The sequence below is a fragment of the Peromyscus maniculatus genome, chromosome 9 (assembly GCF_049852395.1).
Source record: "Peromyscus maniculatus bairdii isolate BWxNUB_F1_BW_parent chromosome 9, HU_Pman_BW_mat_3.1, whole genome shotgun sequence".
Classification (NCBI taxonomy): Eukaryota; Metazoa; Chordata; class Mammalia; order Rodentia; family Cricetidae; genus Peromyscus; species Peromyscus maniculatus.
The window spans coordinates 44812940-44823780 of NC_134860.1; the positions used below are offsets into that span (position 1 = coordinate 44812940).

At 49.0% G+C, this 10841-nt stretch overlaps 1 protein-coding gene across 8 annotated transcripts in view; it reads left to right on the plus strand.

The window, feature by feature from the left end:
• The window catches only part of Samd4a (sterile alpha motif domain containing 4A), a 220867-nt gene extending 212359 nt beyond the window's left edge, over window positions 1-8508 (plus strand). For all 8 annotated transcript variants that reach the window (XM_076544845.1, XM_076544843.1, XM_076544846.1 and 5 more), the window contains 2 exons: window positions 3114-3197; window positions 8297-8508. In XM_076544845.1, coding sequence (XP_076400960.1) covers window positions 3114-3197; window positions 8297-8325 — 113 coding nt within the window. In that variant the 3' untranslated portion in view covers window positions 8326-8508. The remainder of the gene's footprint in view (window positions 1-3113; window positions 3198-8296) is intronic.
• Window positions 8509-10841: the final 2333 nt, after the last annotated feature.

Below are 10841 nucleotides of genomic sequence, written 5' to 3' on the forward strand. Positions count from 1 at the left end.
TAGCCCAATGATGAGGGAAAGAAGAATTCCTGGTATGGGTTGATTATTCCTTATCCAGGGTGTTTAGGATCAGATGTATTCAAATGTCTAATTTTTCAAATTCTAGATTATTTGTATAAACTTTACCCTATTCTGAACATCTGAAATGCACCCAAACCCAAAGTATTGGTAGTATCATATCCACATGTAAAGGATTCGGATTTTGGCTTTTCATGTTACAGCAGCTCATAGCTGTGGTCCCAGATGACAGAATGGACCTCCTGAGGATAACAGCAAGAAGGTTTCAGAAAGTCCTTGCTCTGGTCTCACTGAGCACTTGCCCCTGCCTTCTTATGAGTGACATGACACCCACATATTAATGGCCAGCAGCACTACCTGATTGTCTGTCCATTAGAGCTAAATGTAAGGAGGGCTCTACCCATGAGGGGCAGAGGAGGCACTCCTGAAGGGTGCTAGCCACGCAGAAGCTTTGATCTACCTGATCATTCTCTCTGATGTGTGTGGCAAAATGCCATTGGTCTGTTTTTATCAAATACACAATCACAAAGTCACATTGTTAACAATCTCTGAAGCATGAACATATGGGCTTCTCCAAGACTTGGAATATTTCAGTACCGCTCTGAGCGGGGTGAGGATCGCAGCTCCCCAGAGTGTCAGCATGAAGAGCAGAGACAAAAAATGCAAGCAAACCAACTTCCCACCAAAAAGAGCAGCCACGATGACGGCTTGGAGATCCTGGAGCTGAGAGCCCTGTGTTTCTCAGCCTCCTTCCTGGAAACACGCAATCCCGGGCTTGGAAAATGGCATTTTGCTGCGTGTTGGCAAGAAATCCTGCAGCTGAGACTCTTCTCTCCAAATGTCGAGCGTCTTTATTTATCCAAATCTCTGCACAGTGTTTGTTTAAAGGGGAGCGCTAGAGAGTAAACGCACTCTTCCAGTGAGCATATGGATGGCTATAATTGCTGAAGTTTGTTTTTTTTTCTTCCGTATTTGCTAACTAGCTATATATAAAATTCTGTTTCTATTTTATAGGTTTCACACCCCAAAGGCTGCTAATTTTTGCGTGCATATGATTTTCACATGAATGGATGAAAATACTCTTCCCCCTGGGATGGTCTACTTGCCCCAACCCTGCTCTTAGCAGCAAGCAGTTCCTAGGCTCAGGAGAAACTCTTCCCATCCTTTTTCTGGCTCCCACCTTCCCTAGAAACCTCATGGGTCTCTATCCACCAAGGAGTGGGCCTAGTTGTCTCCCAAACCTCATGGATGCTGCAACTTGCCACAGAGAGGTCCCTTCCTGCTGCTCGGTGCTTTCATATTGACCAGTTTTGCCAGCCTTCTCTAAGAATTTGAAATGATGGAAATGGCACCTGCCTTGGAATTAGCTGATGGAAGGGAATGCAGATGGCAAAAGAAGAGCTTTAAAATTATTCTTTTTAATTTATTGTTGTGTGTGTGTGTGTGTGTGTGTGTGTGTGTGTGTGTGTGTGTGTGTTCACATGGCGGAGAATGAGTGTGGAGGTTAGAGAATTCCAGAGACTGAAACTCAGGGTGTCAGTTTTGCACCGCACAGAGCCATCTCATCTACCGGAGAAAGATGAGATAAAGACCAACATTTTGGTCTAGCCAGTGGTTTCAACTTGCTGTCTCGCCAAACCATCACCATCTGTCTCCTCAAACCATAGACTCTCAGTAGAGCAGTGAAAGGGCAAACCAATGGCCTGAACTTTGGCCCACCCCATCCTTTCCCCACGTGCCAGGTGGAAGTAAATCCCAAGGAAAAGAACAGCCTCCCGAGGTCACGTAGAAAAGTAGTAGGAGCGTTGGGACATCCCAGACACCCGGGACATCCCCCGCTGTCAGCATGTGCTCCAGGACTTCTTTTCTGCTCCTGTCCATAGGATGTCATAGTTTTTAGCGGCTGGTGGCAGAGGAGAGCACTAGATGTTTTAGGAGAGTCAGATATAGACAGTCAAAGCGCTGTCGCCATCTGCAAGATTCTTCTAGGTACTTAAAGGCATGCCAAGGTCCCACAGAAGGAGGGAGGAAGGGAGGCCGACACTGAGTCCCAGCCAGAAGGAGAAGAAGGCCCCTGGAGCTGCCTTCCAGGGAGGAGAGGGGACCGTAGTGCCTGAAAGATGGAGAACACCCCAACGGTAGAGGGTCATGGATTGTCTCCTTGCCATGGAATAAGGCTCTCAGTTCCTCCAGTCAATGTGCTTAGAGACGAAGAGTGGTGAACAGTCATGGCAGTCTCCATGGCAGGCAGGAAGACGTGGCTCTTCTCCTGGCCCTAGGCTTCCTGCCTAGTCTGGATGGACGACCAGTCTTCCTGAGCCCCATTGGGGACTGAGTTTGTTGGGCGATAAAGGAGCCAGCACAGCAGAAGCATCAACGTAGTCCTTCACCGAGAAGGGGGATGTGCTGGGCTGGGGGTATGGTACCTGCTCCTCACCAGGAACCGTGAAGCAGAATGTCATAGGCTGGGTTTCAGACTCGGTGACTGTTGCTAAGCCCTGCTCCAATGACTCCAGCCCTAAACGAGGAGGGGCAGATATGTGAAAGGTCCGATGTTAATGATACAAAGAAAGAAAAGAAGAAAAAGTGTTAGGGGAAGGTACTTTCAAGAAGACAGTAGATCCTGAGCTATGGAGGCAGGGAAAGAGGGAGCCGGGAGAACATTTGTGGGCTAACACTGAGGCAGAAAAAAACAGCAGTGAAGAGAGAGGCCTAGGGTAGAAGAGCGCTTGAGATAGACCAGAGGAAGAGGGAATCTTATGAGGAGAGGGATGCAAGGAGGCCTTGCAGACCATTGCTGGGGTTGGCCTTATTTTTGTGGGAAAGCCATCACATGATCCAAGTAAGAGTGATGGCCTGTAACTGTGACTGGCTATTTTTTTGGTCATCAGTTTGCTTCCAGCTACCTATGTCTACCATGGGCTCTGAATCTAACAGACCTTAGAGGTGGTCACTCTTCATGCCGGCCCTGAAGGTCCCCTTGAGTCCTCCTAGGGGAGGACACTCGACGCTTATCCTGGAACCAGGTGGCATCATGGGTACTTTCTCCTTGTCCCACGAGTCCCAGTAATCAATGTACCCCTTCCTTCCTGCAGAATTCCAGCTTCCTGTGACTGAACCTGACATCAACAACAGGCTGGAGTCCCTGTGCCTCAGTATGACGGAGCATGCCCTGGGAGGTCAGTGTCCTCCCCACACACCCGGGGCAGCTTGTGGGGGAGGGGGGACGGGAAGAAAATGAGATCTCACGGGATAGGGAAGAGAGCAGCCTTGGGGCGCGCTGTGGAGTCCCTCCCCTGCACAGTCTTTATGCTCTGTTCTTTTTGTGGGAGATGAGTCAGGGAAGGCCAGAGAGACCCACGCCATTCCCCCCTAGCCCTGGAAGCTCTTCCCCTAAGCACACACTGGAACCCCACAGCCGTGGTCCCAGCCAAATGCAGGAGCTGGAGGCGTCAGACACACAGAAGACACGGCTTCTAATGGGAGCGTCTCCCACAGCGTTGGATATGTTCCCTCTCGGCACTGGATCCACCGGTCTGGGCCAAGCATATCCCAACATGCTCTAAAAATAGAATTTTTGAAACAAAGATCCCTGCTTGTTTTTATACCTCCCTGTTGCAAATGGCTTGCGTGACGCTGGAGCCCCAAGCTAGCTGAGGTGCCCTTTGCCACATGGCAGGCATGGGTTGGCTACACTCACACGTCTTAACTAGAGCCAGGAACATGCTCCCCACGTCAGATGCCCCCCCCACTCTCATCAGTCTGGCCTGCCGCCCTATTACGCCTGTCCTGGGGGCTTCAGTGCCCTCCTGGGCCCAAGCTCAGGGCATCTGTGGAGAATTGGTAGGAGCAAAAGAGATGAGCTCCGTCTACCCTTCCAGATACCCCTTCCCGTCCTCCTCTTCCTCCTGATAACCTCTGCCTCACAGAGAAGTTATCGTGAGCCTCCTCCTCAACAGCCCTCTTCTCCCTGGATGTACCTCTCTGCCTGGGTGATGGGCCACCTGAGATCTGGGCCATTGCCACACCTAGGGCCCAGCTGAGCATCCTCTGGCATCAGTGTGTAGGAAGGCTGCCGTCAGCTACTGCTCCTGAAAATTCTGTCCCCAGGTCCCTCCACCCCTGGCTTTTAGATGTTTCATCTCTGTAGGCCAAGGATTGTGTGAAAAATACAATCTTATCCTGGAAACAAAACAGGAATCAAATGGTTTGTAAGGAACAGAGTGAAGGACTGGAATTCCCCCAGCAGACTCATGCCAGGAGGGAACTCAAGGGCCCTGGGGCTGTCATGACATTGCAGGACTTCTGATCAAACAGAAAAGATTCCGGGGAGCCCAATTTGCAAACCGCTGCTCCATCTCTCTGGTCACACTGATCCTGGATGCCTCACAGCATCTCTAGGAGGGGGCAGCAGCTCTTCTCTCCTGTGCTGGCAGCCCCTTAATAAATAGTGGGAGACCACCCAACTAAGGACCGACAAACTGGGGTAGCCATTCAGTGGGATGAATCGCAGCCTTACCAGGGAAGAAGTGCCCGCAAACACGGCATGGACCAACGTGAAAGCATCGCTGGTCGGGAAGCTACAGCCCGGGTGCTGCTGCTCCTCCGTCTCCTGGCTGCCTCGGGAGCCGGGTGCAGCATTCCACTGCCTTGAGAGTCAGCAAGGAGCCCTGACCTTCCCCACAGGGCCTGGTGGACCTCGGATAACTGGCATTTTGGAAGCTCTTACCAAACGGTTAAGTGCTGCTATTATCCTTAGCAGTGAAAATGCCAAATACTCTTTGTTCGGGGGAAGTTTTCATTGAACAGACTTTTTTTTTTTTTTTTTTTTTTTTTTTTTTTTTTTTTTTTGATAAGTCGGGTCTTCTATTTTCACAGAATACCTCTTGGAACTGATGGGTTTTCGCTAATGTTTTCATCTTGTTAATCTCCTAAGCCTTTTTATTGCTGTGCTTTTTGGTTTTTGTTTTTCTCTCAATAATCCTCTCTTGTGGGTAGCCTCCTCCTAAGCAGTTTCAGGGGCAGAGGCTGCAAATCAAGTAGAGGGTGGCTTGGCCCAGTACAGGAGCACCATGGCCTCCAGCTCTGGCTGAGTCTTTTTGGGCCAGGCCTTTCCAGGTGCCAGGGATGATAACCTTGCTGGAGACATCATGCCAACAAATTAAATCATTTTATAGGAAGACAAATGGCAAGACAAAAGCACACTTAACGTTCCTCTGGGGCTGGGGAAATGGCCCAGTGTGCAAAGCGTTTGTCATAAAAGCACTAAGACCTAAGTTCAAATTCTGGGAATCCACGCAAAAAGCTACAGGTAGTAGCTTTAAAATGTGCCTGTAATTCCAGAACTAGGGGAGTGCAGACAGGCAGATTTTTTCAAGGTAGTTTTCAAGGTAGCCAGTCTATCTAAAAACTGGGTTCAAGAGAGACTCTCTCAAAAAATAAGATGGAGAATAATGAAGATCCCTGATGTTGACCTCTGACCTTCCACACACACAGACACTTGCACTTATACATGTGTGCACATGGGTACAGAGATGAGACATACAAAGAGGAAGGAAGGAAAAGAGAAAAGAAGTTTCTGTGCTGTGACTCAGGGATGCAGGAGGAGGACATCTGTATCCCAGATGACCATCCATTGTGCCAACTTTCAGGTGCCTCTGATGCCTCTGCGCTTCTGTTTCCTTGGCAACTGCAGCCTCTGGGTGCTTTTCTCTAAGCCCTTTGCTCATGGCCTGCCTTCCCCATCTCTTCTTTCCCTGAGGCCCCTGCAACAAAACCCAAAAGGACAGCCAGGTGGGCAGTTATGAGTCTTTCATCAGGCTCTCTGTTTTGCCTACAGTGTGTGACCTGAGGTGTTCAGGAAAGATGAGCCTCCTCCCAGCCTCGCATGGAAGGGCTCCGGGAGCTACGGGACATTCCACAGTCAGAGTCTGAGGCCCGTACTGAGAGAAGAGCGCACAGCTCCTTCTCGGGGGTTCTTAGGTTCACACTCTCCCTCTTCTTTCTCCCCTTCTCAACTCACCCTTCCCTAAGCCTTACCAGCCCCACGGGCACAGATGCAGAGATCCTATGCAAATGACTTTCTCAAGGCGCTAGGATGGCATCTCTTGCAGTGATAACTATAAAACCGATGGTGTTTGCTTGGGTGTGGCGCCCCCCGAAGTTGTCAGTGTGCAGTTTTCACAACTGAAAATAGTAAGTCTGGCTTTCCTTGGAAGCTGTATCGTGTTGTTGAAAGGCAATGTTAATGTGCCTTGGAGTTGAGCTAGTTGAGATTTTCACACTCCCGGCTCCTCACTTTCACAACTATGAGGATTTAGCATTAATGTGTGGGCCAGAGAGCCAAGCAAGAGTGTGCTATACTTCTAGAGATGTCTACAGACATCACACAACACAGTGATCTCTGCACACACACTCCTGTTCTCCTAAGACTGTTGAGCCCTATACACAGGCTCAGGTTGACACCACAGAAGGTCAGTTATTGATCAGAAGTTCATACCTATTGCCTAGCTGGTGCTCCAACACCCCAAACTGGCAAGGACCACTGTCCCTTCTTAAAAATCTCTCCCTAAATTGGCATAACTTACACGCATATGCGTGTCCATTCTTGCCTCTACACGTGCACACGCACACACTCGAATACAAATAAAACTGAAAAAAATCTAAATAAGATCAATGGATTATATCAAAGTCATTGTCTTCACTATAATGTCCCATCACACCTTTACAGATTGTCAGAATTATGGGACCTGATGGGGTACCCATGTGATCTTGCTAGATCATTTCTTACAAATGCATGTGAACCTATAATTATCTCAATAAAATTTCAATTAAAAAAAAAATCTCCAAGTTCCAGCTGGCAGAATTGCCAGTATGACACTACCAGCAGGGGACTCACTGCCTTTCGTGTCTTTCAGGCCCCTAACTTCCCCTGGAATGCTCAGGCACTTCTTCTCTCTTGCCTCTGAGTCTTGCATAGTGACTAGAGACGTTCCCCGCACTGGGCCTAGCTGGCTGTGATGGGGACTGGACTAGCCACCCTGGCTGGCCTCTAGAGCTCGGCAAAGCCAAGCAAGTATTCTGTAGCTGGCCCACTGTCGCCCTCATCCAGCAGCCACTGGACACCATCTTTTCTACTCTGTGATGACCAGTCCATGCTTCTCTCTGCCTGCTGTGTGTAGCCCCACCCCGCTCCAACATGCACCAGCATGGGTATTTCTTCGCTGCTTCTCTGCCACCACCGTCGCCCTTCATCAGACCACTTGCCAGAGAAGCCAATCTAAAGTGAGATTGCATTGTTCTGCTGTTTTCGGTTCCCCCGCTGTCCGGTGCACGCAGGTCCTCTAGTCTCTGAAGCGCGTGTCCCTCCCACAGACGCACACCTTGCAGTATGACCACCGATTCTCCAACATGTCAAGGAGGCTTGGGGAATCCCCCCCCCCCCCCCCCCCCCCCCGCGCCACCACAAGCTCCCAACTCTGTCTGCACACGGCAGCTGCCTTTGCTTCTCCAGCCTTTGCTCCTGTTCTTGCTGCCGAGAATTTGGATCAGCTGTGTCCATCCATCCCCCTGATTGCCCAGCTGTGGGCAGGAACAGGTCTCTTTGTCTGTGGCCTTTCATCAAGGACTTTCTGTAAGGGGGAAGAAATTCCAAAGGGATGGGTGTGAGCGCCACAGTTGTGTTTGCGTTTCTATTAAAGCCCTTCCTGTCTTTCTAGGCCTGCTCCGACCACTTGGCCCCCAAGCCCTCAGCCTACACCTAGAGTCCACCACCAACCCCTCCATTTGACAACCCATCATTCCACCTCTCTTGTTCCCTACCCTCCACCCATCATCCTTCCCTGCTTAACATACTCCTACCAGCACCATCAGAAGTCATTTTCTCTTTATGAAACCGCCCTTGACTTCCAAGGCTGACCTACACATTCCTCCCTCCACGTCTGTCTTTCTGGAAACACACTGGTTAGAGCGATCATCACTCTGAGCATCACTGTTGATGTAAATTCTAAACTGTGAATACTTGGGAGGTAAGGGCAGTTGCATCTTGGCTCCCAGGCTCAATATGGTTCCTGTGTTTAAAAAAAGAAAGAAAAAGCTACTCTCCAGTCGTTGGGTGGGTGTCTATGTCAGTAGGTGAGTGAGTGGGTAGGTTGGTGGGTGAGTGAATGAAGACATCGTCTCAGAGCCCAGGATGCTCAGTGGGGCTGGCATTGCTGGGGCGGTGGGCTAACCCAGCACCGGCTTTGCTGATGTAGTCCTTTGTGGCTCCTTTCCGCAGATGGGGTTGACCGGACCTCCACAATCTAGAAACTGAAGATGAGAGTGTGACCGCGCTGGCCGTGAAATCGACTGCTGCGGGCCCAGTGTCAGCCATCTTCAGGGTTGCATAGAATCTTCCAAGACACTTTGCAGCCTTTTCCCCCTGGTCCCTCGCCCATTTTGATTTTGTGAGAGCGTAGGTCATCCTTGTAAACATATCAGTAGACCTGGGGTTGGTTATGTTGTCATTTGTTTCTGTCACGGGATGGGGACAGTACGCAGGGTGGGGAGGGGGCTCTCGGGAGACGTGGGGCTGGGAGGGGGTAGAGGGATGCTTGTGGCTTCCCGGATGGAAATGGGGTGGGGAAGAGCACGGCTGGGTGAGAGACACAAGAGACACACAGGAGGGAGGTAGCAGCCCCGCCCTAGGGAACCTTCTCGAAAGCCGGGCTTCATAGTCAGGCCGCAGAAGACAGAGGATGCAAGCAACCAGAGCAAGATGGCGGCTGGCCTGTTTGTGTCTCCCCTGACTGGATTTCCCTGAGGCCCTGCGTGAAACAGCCGCGAGAGAGGGCCACACAGCAACAGGGGCAAGAGGACGAAATTCCCTCCAGCAAACTTTCAGATAAACTTTGATTTGTGTATTGTTTACATAAGAATTTTAAAGGGTACATAACGTGTAGCGTTTGGGTAGAACTCTTCATACTATGGTTTTTTTGTAAAAGACTGATTATTGTTATGGATTCATTTTGTTTCATCTATTTTTATAATAGTAGCAGGGTTGTCTTTTAAAATGGCTGCCAAGCTCTGCTTCTCTGGAAGGTGGATGCAGTCAAGGAGGGTGGGAGGAGTGTATGGATGGACTTGGAGGGTGAGGATGTGGCCATGATACGCAGCTCTAGGCAAGGACACAAAGATGGTGGCACCATGTGATCAGTTACGAATTTGCTCATAGGTCACCCAGAGATGATGAACTTTGCAACCTCTTTCTGGGCTGGATTTGCATCCCCCCTGAGGCCTGTCTTGCTTCCCACCCTCCCCACAGGCGCCATCCTACCACCCCCAGTCTCACTCCACAGACCTTGGAGGGGGTACAAGTCCTTCTAGAGGTCTCCCACGCAGAGCATTTGCAATGGAGACTTCGCAGTAGCCTAAGCCTGGGAATGGTATCCCTTTCACTCGATCTCTGCTGAAGAAGAATGGTCCAGCAATAGTGACAGAGAGACAGACCAGTGCAGAGAGGCAGAGGCTCCATCATCCGAGGCGGGCAATGAACGCCTAAGCAGGAAAGGTTAAATTGGTGAGAGAAACAGTGGCTCTATCCATGCACATGAGTCAGAGATTTGCTGTATTGTAGGATGGTTTATCCAGCCTTCCATAGGAAAGGGGAAACACACATGTACCCAGTACACAGTGAGAGATCAGCTGTGGCACCATGGGGTAATAGCTCTATTTCTTAAGGGCAACAAAGACAGTATTTCAGAATTTGATGCAGTAGAGGATATTATAGAGAATCGCAAGGGAATTGTGCACTGCACTGGGAAATTAGTTGTGTAAATGTGATGGTGTGAATGCTTAGCCAGAGGCGTGATCTAGGAGATAATATATGACCTGTTTATTAAATGGGCAAGACTGATGCCTCTCTAAAAAGAAAAAAGAAAGAAAGAAAAAAGGAAAAAAAAAGAAAACATGATGTCTAAGTCAAAATTAAAGGGATCGGACCATGAAATGGCGGTATCTTGCCTATGGTTATTTTTTCAAGTTAATGAAGGGTATCCAGATTTTAAAGGCCTTAATAAAAATCCACACGACTTTGTTTGCCTGTCAAGATTATCAATGTAAACCCAGCCCAACCTTGGATGCTTGCAACAGAGATCTTGAAGTCCTTTGACAGTCCAAAAGGCCAAGGCACTGTAAGCAGACAGACAGAGCTTTTAGTGAGCACAGAAGGCTTGGATGCACCGCTCTGAGCAGCCCATCACAACAGCGGTAACGAAAGATCCAGGCCAACTCCTCGGGTGACCAGGTCTTGAAGATGCAAATTCATGTGCAGAAGGAGGCAGCATGTTTCGTTTATATATATTTATATATATAAATGCTTTTAACCAAGTGCCATTAACACTCATCCCTCATGTCCCTTTTCCAAACAAGTTCAATGTTGGGGAAGGAGCTGGGATGGAGGATCACATGTAAGTCATAATAAGTCAAAATGTCGAAGGCCAAAGGTAAGGCCAGAGGGTCTGAGGATGTGTTTGGAGGATGCTGAGGACGAACAGAGAGGAACAACAGGATTCCTCGTCTTGTAGGAAGGAAAGGGTGTTGGATCTGCCACGAATTCATAAGGACAAGGCTACTCAGAAACCAGATTGTGAACACAATCACATGAGCGCGAATCTTCGAAAAAGAAGACCATAGAGTATTTGCAATTCTGAATTCTATTTATTCCTTCATTGAATATAGAAACAATGGCTATCTGATTATTAGAGATATTATTTTGGATATGTTACTTATTAACTCGCTATGGCTGGTAACCATGATAAAGTCTGTTATTAGTAACAACATAA